This window comes from Pinus tabuliformis, chromosome 4_2 (genome assembly GCF_031772625.1).
Source record: "Pinus tabuliformis cultivar Carrire ecotype Pingquan chromosome 4_2, CPIR1, whole genome shotgun sequence".
Lineage (NCBI taxonomy): Eukaryota > Viridiplantae > Streptophyta > Pinopsida > Pinales > Pinaceae > Pinus > Pinus tabuliformis.
In genome coordinates, this window is record NC_142304.1 from 420,307,753 (window position 1) to 420,325,473 (window position 17,721).

Below are 17,721 nucleotides of genomic sequence, written 5' to 3' on the forward strand. Positions count from 1 at the left end.
CACCTCATGCTCAACCTCCTCCTCAGGCTCCTAATATCTAAATCCAGGTCTCCACAAGCAAAAGCGCCCCCTGGTCTTACCCTTTAACTGTCCCTATCATGTCTTGACTCTTCTCCTTTTGAGGAGATTTGGTGCCCTGATTCTGTCTACTTTCCCCACATGGTGTAGATGGTTGCTCCCCTACGGCCTACACACCCTTAGTCTCTCTATTGTAAAGATGAGGATGGATATGGTCCAACACCTTCCTCAACTAGGCCAATCTTTCATTGTTCCAACGGACTCCACCCTAGAATTCTCGCATACTAAATCTTCCTTGAGCCATGGGTGGTCTATGGTTTAACCTGTCATTGTGCATACATGCCCAAATCTTCCATGATCTAGTTGGCTATCCCACAGTTGGCCAAGATCATGGCTCTGATACCAATGTAATATTCCAAATGGAAAAATACCATAGATAACAAAATCAATGAACTAGCTACAGCTACTAAATTCAAAAATGCACAACCATACACATTTGAATCATGGGCAAAAACTCTAAGTAATATGAGTACAATCAATGAGATAAGAGGAAGTTGGGCTTTTGCTACAGCAAGCTACGCAAAACTCACGTTGGAATTGTGATGCCTGAGTGCTAGAGTGATTCCACCAAAAACTTTTGCGCTGCCCCGAAAAATTACTGCCACTGCTATTATAGGTGAACTCAGATTTCGGCCCTCAAATCTACTCCAAACATTCTGTAAAATTAAATGTAGGCTCTCCACACCAGCTCCAACAAAACCCAGAAATATCTCACAGACCCAAGTGGTGGAAATGGTCCCAGGGTAAACTGCGCCCTCCTCCAACAATTTTTGTCATTGGCTGTTGAATGGAACTAGAAATTCTGCCCTCAAAAGAGCTCAGAAAATTTTGTAAAATTAATCCTAGCCTCCTCTCACCAAACCCACAAGAACCCAAAAAGGTTTTGGGTTGAATCCAACATGCCCCGGTGACCCCCAAGAAGTATGTGTGGCTCCAACTAGCTAGAAAAGTGCCCTGTAGAAGGAATCCTATTGTAGGAAGCCAAATCAATTCCTAGAAAATCTTCTCCAACCCTTGCAATCGCTCCTCCAAATCTCTTTATCTCTCGTTGCCCAACTCCAATGAAATTTCCCTGTTTTCTATGGTTGCATAGTAGATGTCCAATGATCTCTATGCAAGCCTAGATTTTAGACAATTCGGCCCTCCAAAATACAACACTCTCAACCCTACAAAATACCAAGAGGAAACTTGCCCTTCCAATGGATAAATTCCTGCAAAATCTCCGGCCCAATCTCCACTTCCTGCTAGCTCCTCTCAACCCACGAATTCCCTTTTTGCGCCCTAAGAAAAACACGCCCAAGCTGATGAATGATCTGCAAATTAGCTCCTCAAACACCCGGAACAAACTCCCCCTTACTCTCCTAGGGTGACACTCGAAGTTCACCGAAGGTAGAGGTGGAATTCCCGCTTGGGAATCCCTTGTGCTAAACAACACTAGTTGTCTTGGCTAAACAGCTCAAGAGAACTTGTGTTCATAAGTAACGTTGACAAAAGATGCAAATGAAGGCTTCTTCTCCTTATTTATAATAGTTGGCCTCCTTTTCTCCCTTGGTGGCCCCCACTCTTTCTCTCTCTTAATTCGCAACCCCTCCTCTCTCTCTCTCTCTCCTCCAAGAGTGTGAGTTCCCTCCTTGGCCAAATTTCTCTCTCTTGTGGACCCCACGTTCCACTAGAGCTGCAATTTCCCTTTTTCCTCCGAAGTCCCAATGTCAGAATTGCCTCCTCTTCCAAAAATCGTCTCTAATGCGGAAAATCAAAATTAGGGATATTACAATGGATCATGGTAGGGTTGCTAGTTGGCAAACCACAAATAGAAGAAATATTTTCTCCTAGGGTTACCCATACATGTGGGTGGTAACAGGGCCTACACTAACCTCCCCACTTTAGTGGTACATAGGAATTAGTCAATTAATGAGCCCATCTCCCTTGAATAAGGCCCATTAGATAAATAGTGGATAGTTAATGTAAAAGGGTCCTCTTTATCAAATAAGGTCCACTACATAGTTGGGACTCATCAATGATGAGACCACAAGTAGTTATGTTCTTGCTATTAAGAATTTATTTATAAGGATAGAAGCCTATGGAATGTTTTGTCAAGTATTGATGTATCTAATTTTTTGCATTTATATGAATATCTTGTTTGTGGCTCAATTCTAAGGGTTAAGAATCACTACAGATGCAGAGTGTGGTCAAGTACAAATCTAACTGAGAAATTACATCAATGAAAGTGGAGTCTTTGCTGATCTACATGCAACTAAAGATCGAGAGAGGTTGAATCATATAAAATGGTGAAACATATATGGCAACTCTACCACACATCTACACAAATTGGCAAAGAGGGTGTTTTCATAGGTTGTGAACACTTCTTTTGCGGAGAGGTATTTCAGAAAATATAGTTTCATCTATAACATGAAGAGAAATCAACTTGAATATAGACAAAAAATTTGTTTTATGCGAAGAATGTTAACACATATACAACTTGGGACAATAATCCAAAGGCGTCTCATTTGGAAGATGGAGCCATACCTTTAGAGTCTTGCAGGCTAAACTTTTTGCTGACGGGACCTGTGATGATGATCATGCAACAGGGATGCCACCCCCATCCACCACCATTGTCAATGTTAGCAAGTTTCCTGATGTAGCCACTTTAGCTTCACAACCTACAGTGTTGTGTGTGTGGGGGGCGGAGGGTGTAGCACATGGTCATGTTCTATTGTTTATAAGCCACGAGAAACAAAACTAGAAGTTTCTCGTGCCAAGATAAAAGAGTAGTAGATAGTAGAACTATTTATCTTTTTCCGTTTAGAATCTACTTTCTAAAACTTACAAGTCCTTTGTCTTTATTATGGCCTATTTTTTGAACAATATATCCTAGTTTAAGTTTGAATATTGAATTGTTGACTACAAATTACAACACTTTGTTCATAAATATGATGTTCTATTTCATTTCACAGCTGATATATCTATTATAGTTTATTGATGATAAATATTATCTATAGAAACCTGAAGGTTGATACTATGGTTGATCATTTGGTGACAATGTTATAACTGCTAGAATCTAGATAATGTATGGTATATGTCTACTAAATAGTTGGCGTTTTAATGATTATTACTAATCTAGTAGTAGTTAAACCTCTGTTTCCATATTTCCTGCAACTAATTTGACATTTTGCATGTTTTTTTGGACATATATGCATCAAAATATCCTGAAATATATATCATTTAAAGAATGCTCCTAGGATGCTTCATTCTCAGAAGCTTCTGAAAATTTAACCCATTCCTAACAATGTAGGTCTAATCCTCTATTTGTCTTTTCATTTTGTTTTTCATTTTATATTGGAGATGTTCAACATGCAGCCTGGTCTTAGATGTACATGTAATAATTTTCAGTTTCCTTAACTATTGATGGCTATAAATGTACATTATATAGATTTAGTTTTATTTTATTCTTTCTAGTCTCCTAGTTCACAATTTTCAATATGTTGAATTTGAATTACCACCTAACATCCTTGGAAGACCAAAAAATAGTGTGGGGATAAAAGAATATTAGACAAGCCAATCAATGCAATGAATAAAAAGGAATATTATCTGTATGGAAATAACAGCACAAAATAACATTTCAGCCTTGATTCACTAATATTGAAAATAGAATCAAGCAGTTTTTTACTGGATTTAAAGCTTCACTAAGAATAGTTACATTTTAGGCACCTACCTTGATTAAAAACTGACTAGAGAGTGTGTCTTCTTCTTTACGGTCCCTTAATCCCTGAAAAAAGCAGCACAACAAGCAAAAGCTTCGCAGATGCACAGCAGTTTATTGAAATAGATTAGCACAAATCTCTCAAGTCACATTGCCCATTTAAAAGCATTAACATATGCAAAATTTGCATTTCCCTTGAACCATGGAAACTAATAATGCTAAAAAAAATTACCTTTGACAAAACAACACGATACCTCCACATCCGTTCAGATGTTCTTGCAGACACATAACACCTAGACAAATTTATCAAAATATCATCATATTTATCAAAGCTTTCAACAAAAATTCATAACTCGACATCTATGTGAGCAGTAGAACTTTCAAATTGTCACATCACATTTGCAACGATACAACAAGTGAACACTATTGTCCTATATTCAAGATAAAACACCACAAACTAACACCACCATGATGCACAAGAGAGAAATAATACTAAACCTATGATCTCCACGCTTTGAGGGAACAGATGCTAGAGCTCCTACAAAGCCAATCCCCAATACTGGCATTCCTGTTATGCAAAACCCCAAAGAATAACACGTTTAGTCTTTGCCAATGATTACAAGCAATGGATCTAAACCAAGAAGTCCTTACAAAGTTATTGAATTAAAGATCAACGAATACTATGGAAACGGGTATCTTTTAAAATATTTGAAGTATATGCTCAAGTAGTTGCCAATTAAAGAATCTCACAAACTATACTAAAGAATCAAACATTAAAAGATTCTTTGAGGCCTCTTGGTCATTGCTTCAAATGAGGATTATGAACCATTGTAGAGTGACTTAGCTAAGACTCACAGGGTTTGGCCGAGTCTCGCCGATTCCTGGCTGTGGTAAGTAGTTGCCTAAGACTCACACTTGAAACACGACACGCGCCACTCATAAGAAACTCGCTTAACTTATGGGAAACTCGACGCAAATTCACCATACTCACCACAAAGTTACAAACTAGGCATCAAAATCAAGGTTTTTTTCTCTTTTCCAAGTTGTTGTCGAGTCATAGGCTTGTTATCCCCTCACTTCTAGGGGTAACTAGAGATTTTTCTTCAATGATCCACATTACAGACAGTGGTCCCAATGATGACATCCAGCATCCTCCATGGATAGTTTTCCATAGATGCCTCTCAAATTGTGCTCAACTCACTCACTTGATAATATTGGTCTTTGACACATATGAGGTGCAATTGTCGATTACTTCATATTAAGTGTTTACATTCAATATATGTGTCTTATCATGGGTCAAATCAGATAATAAATCATGATGTTGAGAAGTTATGTGTTTTTCCTTGTTTCACCTTGGTGGTCATCATCAATATCCACTCATGGGGACAAGGTTACTGCTAGGGGGCTTGATAAGGATAACATGCCCATGTCCTTTCCATACTTAGCATACTCCATCTATCCCCTCTCCATTGTCCTCTCTCTTGGGTTCGATGTTACAAGTATACCAAAAAGGTTCATGCTTCATAATCCCATGAGAAGAAGGGTCTTGTATACCCAAGGTTGATGCAACTTTAAAGAAAAAAAGGAGAAAGAACACGATATGAATTTTAAACAATGGAGCACGACTCTTATAAGACTCGTGAAGACTCACGAGTCAAAAGCTGAAACAAGGCTAGAGGCCAAGACTTGCGCTTAAGACTCGTCAAAACTCGCCAAGACCCGTGGACTCACCAAGACTTGCACATGGACTCATATAAGACTTGCGGTAGACCTAGCGCAGACTTACTTGACCGAAATTTGATTTGTTTTTTAATTTTCTTTGTTATTTTTGAGATCTGGTGGAGGGAAAGGGAAAATGGAGGGAAGGAAATGCTTTATAAGCACCTTCCTCCCTTTCATTTCCCATTCACTAGTCATTTGACTCATTTCTCATTCACTAATTGTTGACTGAAGGAGCTAAGTGACTCCATTGCACAGTGAAGGAGCTCTTGTAGAGACTGAAAGAGTTGAGTGACTCCATTACACAGTGAAGGGGCTCTTGCAGGAGGCTGAAGGAGGTTGCAGGAGGCTAAAGGAGGCTTCATAACACCCAGCTTCATCACAAGCATGTGGGCTTCATGAAGCTTGATTATTTGTTTCAAATTTTTTTGTTTTCATTTCAAAAAAAAAAATCCTTTCTTTGACTTGTTTTAGGCCTTGTGGCTAAGTTTCTCAGCCACACAAAGCCAAAAAACTCAACCTGCATGCCCTGTAGCTAAATCTCTCAGCCACACACAAGGCCAAAAAGTTCTCCTATAGGCTATTACATAAATTAAAAAATTTAAATTTAGAGCTAAATAATTTTATATTTTCTTCTCTTCCAGATTCCATGCCTCTGAAGGGTAGTAGAAAGCCTCGTGATTCAACATGGGCACATTGTGTCTGAGTCATTCTCGGTGATGAACAGCAAATCAAGTGCAATTATTGCAGTGCCACAATGTATGCGGGCATAAACAGGCTGAAATACCACATAACTAGAATTCCTAGGAATGGTGTGGTGTTTTGTGATCATTGCCCTCCAGAAGTCATTGCTGAAATGGCAACTTCTTTGGACGACATTAGGGAACAAAACTCTAAGAGGGCAAGAATAAAGGTTGAGGTTTTTGGGATAGGTAGATTTCAGATGGCACCACCGGATCAAAGTGCAGGTAACTCCTCTTCAACTGTTGTGACAAACAAGAGTGTAACCTCTCCTTTCTTCCTTCCTTGTACCACTCCAGGATCTTAGCCAACCTTGGAGAGTTTTAATGAAAAGAAGAGCAAGGAGGCAGATATCGCAATGAGGATGTTTTGGTACCATAATAGTCTTTAATTCAAACATGAAGTCTTACTTTTATCATCCCATGGTGGATGCCATTGCAAGTGTTGGCCCTAGATACAAAGCCCCATCTTATAATGCACTTAGGGGGAAAGACCTAGATGAGGAGCTCGAGTATGTCAAGGCACAATTGGAGAGCATTAAAAGCACATGGAAGTTTATAGGTTGCACAATTATGAATGATGGATGGACAGATCAGAGGGGCAGAACAATAATAAATTTTGTTGTAGCTTTCCCTAAACAAACCATGTTCCTAAGATCCATTAATGCATTTGCACATGTAAAGGATGCGCGTTTGATTTTTACATTGTTGGCTGAGGTAGTGGAGGAAATTGGGCTTGCAAATGTTGTCCAAGTAATCACGGACAACACAGCAAATTATGTGGTAGTTGGAAGGTTGCCTTGTGCCAAATATCCCACCATTTTTTGGACTTCGTGCACTACCCATTGCCTAGAGTTGATACTAGAGGACACCGGGAAGTTGGAGTGGGTGCAAGATGTTGTGCAAGAGTGCAAACAAATGACCAAGTATATTTATAACCATGTTTGGGTGTTGAACCTTATGAGGCAATTCAAAGAGGGTGAGCTTAGTCGCCCAACAATTACACCGTTTGCTACAAACTTTCTTTCCCTACAAAGCCTTTTGTATGAGTACCAAGCTTTGAGAAGAATGTTTTGTAGCCAGCAATTGCTATTTTGGAAAGATAGCACAAAACTAGAAGCATTGGCTATGAATGCATCTCTTCTAGGTGATGGTTTGTGGGAGAAAGTCACTGAAACTATCAGTTTCACTAAGTCCCTTGTGAAAGTCTAGAGAGTGATGGATGGAGGGAAACCTGCAATGGGATATATTTATGAGGGCATAGAAAGGGCCAAAGAGGCCATCAAGGCTTTCTACAAGGGAGATGACTCTAAATATCTCCCTTTATGAGAAATTATTGATCCCAGGTGGGACAAGTAGTTGCATTCACCATTAATGGAGTGGGAGAATATCTCAATCTAAGCTCATTGTATAATAAGGGGTCTAACATTCAAAAGGATCTTGAGGTGATGAGAGATGTCACGATATGCATTAAGATGTTCCCAAATCAGGATATTCAGGACAAAACCAACATGCAACGATATATGTACAAGGAAGCATCTGGCATGTTTGGATTCAGCTCAAGCCAACATCGTAAGGACAAGAAAATGCCTTGTAAGTGCAAATTGTTAGAACTTAGCTTGTAATTTTGCAAGTTCTCTTTTATATGTTTGGCGTTGTAAACTGATAATCTTTGTTCTTATTTTTTTATAGCTCATTGGTGGATAGATTGTGGCTTTCAGGCACCACATTGTTGATTTCTGGTAGCATCGGATGTGCTCTAAGCCTCAAAATTTGCAGGGAGGCTAGGACACATGTATTCCAGAATACCCAGAAATCGTTTTAGGAAACTCCTCCAGGAGACAGTTTTATTAAAATAATTAATTATTTTTAATGGATGTCTAAGTCTAAACTTAGGAAATTAAAATAATTAAAGGGTGTTAATTAAACTAGGGGTGAAACTTCTAGAAGAAGACGAGGATCAAGTTAAAATGATCTGAGCCATTGATTAGAATCTAATCTGGGCCATTGATTGATCAACGAGAGGATTATAAGAAGAGACTTGATGAGCATTTGGAAAACACATCAAGTGAGAGATCAAAGATCGATTTTCTCAAGAGAGCAGTGTAGCAGTTGCCGGAGAGGTCATCGAGGAGATTTCTTGCAGTGAGGGGCAAAGATAGTTTTCCGGTTGGAGAGTTTCTTGATCTGGGGATACATTGCAGAGGAGGCAGAGAGAGATCTAGAAGAGGCAGCGTAGAGCCACGTTGGGCAACATAGAGCCATGCTGAGGCAATGCAGAGCTTGAGAGGAGATTTGAAATTTGCTAGAGAGTCGAGTTTTAGAGCCAAAAGTCGGAGTGTGAGACCGAAAGTGAAGAAGAGTCGAAATTTCATGGGAAAATTAACCAACAAGTAGGGTGACGCAGAGCCTAGTAGCTATGACACTAGACTGCGTAAGCTGATGCAAAGGCAGTGTGGGGCTTGCCATCCAGAGCCTGGATCAGTATCGAATTTCCAGTGATAGTGTGAGGTATTTCTCACTAATTCTTTGTCAGTCAGATTCTCTATATCAGATATCCAGTAAGGCATCCAAAGATTGTATTCAAAAATTACTGCATCATAATACAAACCCTCAATTGTTGCACTGGTTTTCCCGCATTGGGTTTTTCCGAGGACATTTGTCCAAAAAAACGGTGTCAATTGTGTGCGTTATTAACTTATTTCTTCTTGCTCAGTTCTTGTTTCCATGTATTATTTATGTTGTGAAGGCTACAGTTGTATTTATTTCGATGTTTACTTGTAATATTGTAAATAGCTTGTAAGAGAATTAGCAAGTAGGAGAAATAACATCAGATTGCTGCAGTAGAGATTTGGGTCACCAGATTTTCACACACATTACAAGAATTCGCCATCAAAGTTCTGAGTCAACCCTGCAACACTTCTAGTTGTGAGTGCAATTGGTTGGTATTTGTAATATTCCTACTCGGAATTAACATCATAATCAAAACAAAACACCACATGCAACACAAAAAAATCAACATGCAATTTGTCACCCATTAATTTAGCCAAAAACTACGCCAAGCTGATCCATTTTAGTATCAAAGAGGATTGTACAACATATGTATGGAATGTGTGCACCTAGGCTTACTAAAGCAAGCTAGACATGTTAAATTTTCAGATTGTTCTATGTTGTATCAATTACTTTAGCCAAATTCAATTTTTCAATTAGCAATCTTTCCAATAACAATTAGTCTTTCCAATCATCAACAGTAATTGAAGATAGAACAATAAATGCAATGACAAAGGAGACAATCAACACATCAACAAGAGACACCAGGTTTGGTCAAAGACCAGGGAAAAACCCCACTAGGGGGAAAACCCTTTGAAATTCTTCTTCTATTAGATTGTCATAAAATGTTCAACAGAGAGTACAATGAGCCCAATACAATATCATCCAGCAAAACAACCCAATAACATTCAGAAATATGTTTCCAACATCAAAATATATCAAAGACAACTTTTCTTGTTTGCAGTGAACTGCGGTCAACTTCGGTCAACAATCAAATCTAAGTCAAACTTCTCGCTCGCATGGAGGAGGAGCTGTGCGAGCGACTAAAGGCTTCCAGTCGCTCCCTTGAGCCTCCAAGCTGACGACTGTGGTCTAATTTGTCCTGTGACAAGCCAACAACTATAGCCAAAAACCCTAAAATAGATGCGAGCCTTGGACCCTGTAATTTTGGAGTTTTGCGAACTTCTTTTGTCGTCCTAGCCTCAGACCTATGCGAACCAATCAATGAAGAAGAGAAGAAGAAGATTCTTGGTGATGTCCAAATGAGCTTGAGGTCACTTGTATTTATAGGCTTCCATGGGTGTCCAATTTGCTTTAGGGTCGACCTGTCCAAATACGCATATGTGGGCTTTTCTTCATAAGCACACTTTCTCTTGTCCAACTTTGATGACCTTTAGGTCGATTTTGGTCCTCTCGAAAAGAAGAATTCAATGCAATCATCATCTCCATCAAATGAGCTATCCAAAGTGGAATTTGACCATAGTTGCATAATTTAACAAGACAAACCCCATGTCAGAAAATGTGTTGCCCGGATGCTAGAAAGTGCTTCCTCTTCACTGTGCGCCTTGGAAATCTACTACTGTTGGCTGGAAAGGGACTGTTGTTTGACCTCTCTAGAGTGCTCGAAAAAATTTATAAAATTAACCTTGGGCTCTCCTCACTAAACCCACAAAGACCCAAAAAGGGTTGGGCCTAGTTCCAACCTTCCGAAATTACCCCCAATTAGTGTGAGTTCCTCCTCCAGCTAGGTAATTCGTACTACCTGAGAATCTACTGCCAAATCCCTCCAAAATAGTTGAGAAGACCCTCCAATAATTCTCCTTATGTCTCCTAGCAAAACTCAGCCTCAAACTCTCGGTCAAGCCTCCACAACAAATGCACTCCTCAAGTGACTGCACAGGCCCAGTAAATCCACCTTTGCACATGCCTAGGAATAAGAAATTCGGCCTAAAGAATGGCCACCCAATCTACCCTCCAATCCTCTTGGGGTGGCCCCCACCTTCCACTAGGAAAACAATTTGCCTCATCTTCCTTTGTTGGAGACTCCTTAAGCCAAAAATGCCAAGTGGGGTCCTCCTAACCCACTTTTCCTATGTCTAAGATGGCAAAACTTCAAAATTGGCAAAAATGGTAATTTACTTAGCAAAATGGCTAAGTAGGAATACCATAGTCCTCCCTGCCCAAATGTTCCTTGTCCTCAAGTAACTGCAGTTATGGGTGTTGGAGTACCTGTTCCCCTTCCCAAGTGGCATCCTCCTCTAGCAAGTCCTTCCACTTCACCAAAAACTCCCGAACAGTGTTGTTCATGAGCCTCCTCTCTCTCACCCCCAAAATAGCCTCCGGTACCAACACCAAATGCCCCTCATCATCCAAAGGGGGAATATCAGTAGTCGTTGTCACCTATTGTCCCAAAGCCTTTTTCTGGCATGAGACATGAAATACCTTGTCCACCTTGCTCCCAGATGGGAGCTCCAACTCATAGGCCACCTCTCCAACCCTCTCGATCACCCTATAAGACCCATAGAAAACGTGGTTTGAGCTTCTCAGCTCCCTTCTGCTTTAGATTGGACTGCCTGTATGGTTGGAGTCTCAGAAAGACTAAGTCTCCAACCTCAAAATGTCTCTCAACCTTGTGCCTGTCTAGGTAGACCTTCTATTGACTTTGGGTTGTCTATAAATTATCCTTGAGAGCCCTAAGGATGTCCTGGCTCTCCTATATCCAATCTTTGGCCCCTGGGGCCCTACCGTCTCCAAACACCAATTCAAAAAATGTCAGAGCTTCATAGCCATACAGAGCATGAAATGGAGACATACTTATCAACATGTGTAACGTGGTGTTGTAGCAGTACTCTCCAAGGTGAAGCCATTTCACCCATGCGCACTACTACCCGATCACATAGTTGCGCAAGTACCCCTCCAACCACTTATTCACAATCTCTGTCTGGCCATCAATTTGTGGGTGATAACCGGTACTGGGTGTGAGCTCAGTCCCCACTAACCGAAACAGCGCCTGTCAAAATCCCCCCATAAATCAGTTGTCCCTGTCACTCACTATGGCCTTGGGGAGACCATGCAACCTAAAGACCTCCCTAAAAAACAACTCAGCCACCTATGAAGCTGATGACTGGGAGGGTATGGTGAAGAAATGGGTGTATTTGGTTAGCCTGTCGACCACTACATATATGCAATCCCGCCCTTGCGCTGTTGGTAGTCCTGTAATAAAATCCATGGATATACTCTCCCATTTCCTCTCAAGAATGGGAAGGGGTTGCATTAATCCCGTGGGGTGTGTCTGCTCTCGCTTGTTCCTATGACAAGTATCACACTTTTGTACGTGCCTGAGAACATCCACCTAGAGGCCCCTCCACGTGAAATGCTCCCGAATAGCTCTATATGTCTAGAGGAACCCCTGATGTCTTGCTAGTGGAGAGTCATGCGCAGCCTACGTAATCCTCTCCCTCAAATGCGAACCAGGTACCAAATAGATCCGGTTCTTGTAGTAGATCACCTCATCCATCACACAGAACTGGTCATCTGCATGGGTGTCATCTAGGTTCTCACAAGCCTGTCTGTCGTTAAAGTACTCTACCAGTAACTGCGCCCTCCAATCCTGGTAGATACTCATGAGGGATAATGTCGCGGGCCTCCTGGATAAAGCATCAACTACTACATTCTACTTGCCCTAGACATACTCTATGTCAAAATCGTAGGCCTAGATCTTGCTGACCCACTTTTGTTGCCTCTCGTTGATCTCTCTCTGCGCCAAAAGGATCGAACACTATTGTGGTCAATCTTCCCCTAACCCTGTTGCCCACCAAATACTATTGGAATTTGGCCAACATCTCCTTGTCATATATAGAATAGAGCCTGTCATGACTAAGTAGTTTCCAACTCTCGAATGCTATGGGGTGCCCACCCTGCGTCAAAACAGCCCCAACATCCTCACCAGATGCATCACACTCTAGTACAAAGTGTTGCAAAAATAGCAATATTATCGTGATAAAATCAAAAAATCGAGGTTTTTTCACTTAACCGATAATATCGCGCGATTTTTACGAAAGTTTTTTTTTCACAAAAAATCACTGAAAAAACTGCAGAAGGAATTGTGGACTGTTACAAACAAATCTGAGATCCATTACTTGGTTTGAAGAGTCTAGTGTGTCTTCTGAAAATCGATGGCATGATGTGACAACCAGAACTTGTGGAACGAATGTATCAACGCTAGACTGCCATTTTTGTATTCTCTGCATTGTCTGCAATTCAATCTCTGCGTTGCTTGTTTGTACGCCCAGAAATCAGTTTTAATGTGTCAAATTGAACCTGCGTGGAGCTTGTTTGATTCCTGTTAATCATGGAAGGAATGAGAATGCCCAGCAGTGTTGGCTCTTGTCTATTAGTGAAACACCCAGATAATGCACCCAGCAAGCGTTGTAGCATCAGGGCACTGAAAGTTGGATACGAACCTTTGCATTGAGAATACAGTTATGTGTGTTTGAGGGATATTGTAAAAAGGTGGCTTCATCAGCACTGAATGGTATTGGCCCAAGAAATATATACCTGGAGCTGCAACGGTTATTATTTTTGTATTTTCCGATTTTTTCCCGATTTTTTCTCGATTTTTTCCCTATTTTTTCCGATTTTTCCCCCTCGCCGATATTATCCTGATTACGATTTTCACAACATTGGTACAAACGGCTTTGAAAAATCTGGCAGCGCTAACACCCGATAGCTGCTCATCACCTGTTTGAGGCGCTCAAAAGCCCCCCTACGCTACATTTGTCCACTCAAACACACCTTTCTTGGTCAGATCGGTGAGGGGTGTTGCCAATAGTGAAAACCCCTTCACGAACTTCCTGTAATAGGTGTAGATGCCCAAAAATCCCCGTAGCTCAGTCACACTCTTGGGTGTAGGCCAATCCAATATGGCCCTGATCTTCTCTTGGTGCACACACACCCCATCCTCTTCGATGATGTGGCCAAGGTATAGCATCTTTGTCAGTCCAAACTCACATTTGGACACCTTGGCATATAATTGTTGCTCCTCAAGAATACGAAGCACCTCCTCCAAATGCCTCAAGTGCTCCTCCCAAGTCCTGCTATAGATCAAGATGTCATCGAAGAACACCAACACGAACCTGTGAAGCTGCTTGCAGAACACGTGGTTCATGCAAGACTGGAAAGTAGCAGGGGCATTGGTTAGCCCAAAGGGCATCACCAAAAACTTGAAATGCCCATAATGGCACCGAAAAGTTGTCTTCGGGATGTCCTGCTCCCAAACTTTGATCTGGTGGTAGCTCGAGTGCAAATCAATCTTAGAGAAGTATTTAGCTCCTCTAAGTTCGTCTATCAGCTCATCTATGCACGGAGTCAGGTACCAGTTGTTCAGCGTCTTCTTGTTCAAGGCCCAGTAATCGATACACATGCGGAATGTCCCATCCTTCCTCTTCACCAGCACAACTAAAGAAGCGAAGGGAGTCGAACTGGGCCTAATGTGCCCCAAGGCCAACAGGTCGTGTATGGCACGCTCAATCTCATCCCAATAAGCCTTGGGATGTCGGTATGGAGTGCAGATCACAGCATGCACACCCTCCTCTAACTCAACCGTGTGCTTAAATCCCCGGTCAGGTGGCCGACCTGGAGGAATGTCTCCAAATATTGTTGGGTACCTGTCCAATATCTCTTGAATGTCCAGGTGTACTGGTCGTGGCTGAGTCCCTACCACTGTAATCGGAGCTCCATTGCCAATTCTATGTCCCCATGTCGCAAGTTAGCCTCCATCTGATGTGACGACATCGTCTATGGTGGGTATGAATGAATCCCTCTCAGCAACACCAGCTTCCCATCTGGCCTCATGAACTCCATCTCCAGCTTCTTCTAATTTGTAGTGACTCATCCTAGGGATATTACCCACAAAATGGTGGGTAACAGAACTCATTAGAGATTATATAAATAGATGAGAGGTGATTCATTTCTCTCATCATCACTTGGATTTGGAATTAGTAGCTACTTGGAAAATTTCACACTCCCTTTTGGAGGACGAGTTTGGTTTCATAGATGAATTTTGATGTTTGGATACTATTCTCTTGGTCTTGGAGCTTCATTCTTGTCATGATTTGATGATTGGATATACTCATTTTACATGTAAGTGATCTTTTTTTCATGTTTATTCTTGTATTTATCATATCACATGAATGTTGCTGGGATTTTTGCTATCTAGGTCTGAAATTTATTGTTTTTCAATGCAAAATTGTGGAAATTTTGATCTTTTGAAGTGTTGCATCATTGCATGTGTCATGTATGAATGGGCGAATGTTCCTAGAGGTTACTTTTGTTGAATATACCTTAAAAGTCATCGAACATTGCACATTAAAGTATAAAGTCCTCCGGTAGCCACTCTCATGCGGAGTTGCCTAAAGGCCTCCTTGATTGGGTTCATTCTCTCCATATCACAAATTCACCTTGACTCCATCTCTCCCAAAGGAAAGGCATTGATCCAACCACTGGTGGTCAACCTAAACACTTATCTTTCTTGCCTCCTCTTTCTCTTTTTAGGTCTAGCCCTAATAGCTCACCTAGGGCATCACATAAATTCCATTGAAGGCATCAAAACACCTCTATTTTTGGTCCATAACTGCGCTAGGGTTTCCTCTAGATGCCCTTCAAACTTGAAGAAATTCCAACGGTGGGATCTCGAGATATAGCAAGCCCTAGCTCATAGACCATTTCTTGCCCTAGGTCTCCCTTGGCTAGTGTCCTCATTTGGATCATTGTATTCAATCCTCAAGAAGAAAATTTTTCCTTTGATCCTCTTCTCTTCCACAATTAGGTCAAGCCCTTCCTTAGTTGATCAACTCCTTAACCTTAACCTAATTCTAGGTCCACTTGGTCCTTTGTGATCCTGCAATTTTACAACTCCAATTTCACAAAGATCATATAAAGGCCAATTCTCTTCAAGGATCCTTATGTCTAGGAAGCCCCTTATCAAGGCATATCTTCCAAACCTAGGCTCAAGAATCCTCTTAGCCCTTCCTATAGAGCCCATCACCTTGCTTTTAAATCAAGCAAGCTACTTAATTGAGTCTCTCTAATGAATAGGCTTTAGGAATCACTCCTTATCTCATCATTGATCTATTCATCATTGTGGTTTCTCTTATACCAGGTCTCCTCCCTGTTATCCACCACCTGTGGGTAGTGTATATAGGAAAAAAAAATCCTAGATGGTCCTCAACCAACAGCCAGCAGCCCCTTGCAGCGACCAGATAGCTCAATGTGCCATTGTCTCCACCACCTAAGCCATCCATGTGATCCCTCGACCACTTGTCATGATTGTATGTTTGAAGGTGGGCCTCCAGACCCCAAACGTATGACTTTTCATTGGTTTGGTTGAGTAGTTTTGTTTACTTTTTCATGGGCACTTTTGCGCATGGATTGGTGGGGAGATTCAGCGGAAAGAGTGAGTTAGGTCTGTATTCTTGTCTCCACTATCCGATTTCGTGGTTATCCTTGTATCCTAGTCCCGTGGGATCCCCTTTACTCACCATTAGCTTCAGGGTTGGCACTACATGGGAAACCCTGATTTTGGTTGTGTGGTCTCGCTTCCCAATACCACCTACATCACTCCCCTTCCGCTCATTTTAGTCTCATTCATCTATTTTCCCATCAGAGTCCACATGTATCCATTGGATCCACATAGGGTCAGCCTCCCCTTCCCCTTGTCCACATCTTGGGTCAAGCCTGAAACAATGCCCTGGAGGTTGATGCGGCTAAAAAGAAAAGAAAAAGAATAATTTGGCCACTCTCAATAGGAAATGTAAAACAAAATGCAAAAGATGGTCGGGACATACAAATTTAGCACATGGGCAAAAGCCAAACATGAACTCTACCCCTTACCCATGGCCATCACTCTGGTTCCTATGGGCCCTAAATAAGCCCCCTCCATCATTAAGAAACCCATGATTGCCCCAACCCCTGGTGGGAAATGAACTACGCCACCTTAAGGGGGTATCCACTGCTACATATTACACATCATGCTCTTATCCCCTAGAGCCCCGACCAGTGATGAAGAAAAATCAGTCAAAGGAAAAAGGCATATGAAGAAGAGTGGACGAACAAAGGTCATGGTAGCTCATGTACCACGATTTGCTCCCTCCTACACTCATATATCCAGGTGTGGGCTTCCCCTGTTACAGCTACCCTTATACCATGACATGTGGTATAGATGATTCCCATGATCCCCACTCCGCTCAATTATTATATCATCTACCACCTACCTTTGAGGGATGTACTGTGGACACGTACCCCCTTTAGAGGTTGAAACCACTTAATAGGGTTCTCAGTTAACCGCCTATTGAGTTTGGAGACACTTGTACATGCCAAAGCCCACTATGGAAGGGCATGTCATCATAAAGTGCCCCGTTGATCCCATGACTTGTAAGCTCTTTTACTTAATTACTCTAATGATTTGTTATAATGGAGGGAAAGGGGACACATTGGATCTTATGGAAGATTGCAGGTGGATCTCCATCTGGAGCTTGGTCTCCCTATACAGGGTCCTAGCCCTCCAAAGGGCCACATTGGCACTTGTAGGGTGAGTGTTGAAAGCCATGGGCCTCCACCATAGCAGAGCATACATCATAGATCCCCAATACTACTCGTTGATTGCTCGTGTTCGACCTTTTGGATGAGGATGATGCACCTGGTTCACCATGCCTAATCGGCTCCACACATGCACCATACACTTAGCAGATGTTCCAAGGTCCAAAGGATGTCTCTTGCTGTAGAGGAAGGGTTATATTATCATCCTAGCCCTTACAAATGGTATACAAGCATTTTCGAACCACTTGGAGACCCATGAGGATGTCTTTGTGCCCCCACACCCACTTGGGAGCACCACAGGTTCTTTCTTGGAAAACAAGGGGCCAGCCCCTTGTCCAC

The 17,721-nt window shown here is 41.6% G+C and overlaps 1 protein-coding gene across 1 annotated transcript in view; it reads right to left on the reverse strand.

Annotated features, from left to right (window-relative positions):
• LOC149169735 (Nucleotidylyl transferase superfamily protein) overlaps window positions 1-17,721 on the reverse strand; it is a 253,875-nt gene that overhangs the window by 184,753 nt on the left and 51,401 nt on the right. The window contains exons 4-6 of the mRNA XM_089428789.1: window positions 4,277-4,346; window positions 4,011-4,071; window positions 3,791-3,844 (exon numbers count right to left, since the gene is read on the reverse strand). Of these exons, the coding sequence (XP_089284915.1) occupies window positions 3,791-3,844; window positions 4,011-4,071; window positions 4,277-4,346 (185 nt within the window). The remainder of the gene's footprint in view (window positions 1-3,790; window positions 3,845-4,010; window positions 4,072-4,276; window positions 4,347-17,721) is intronic.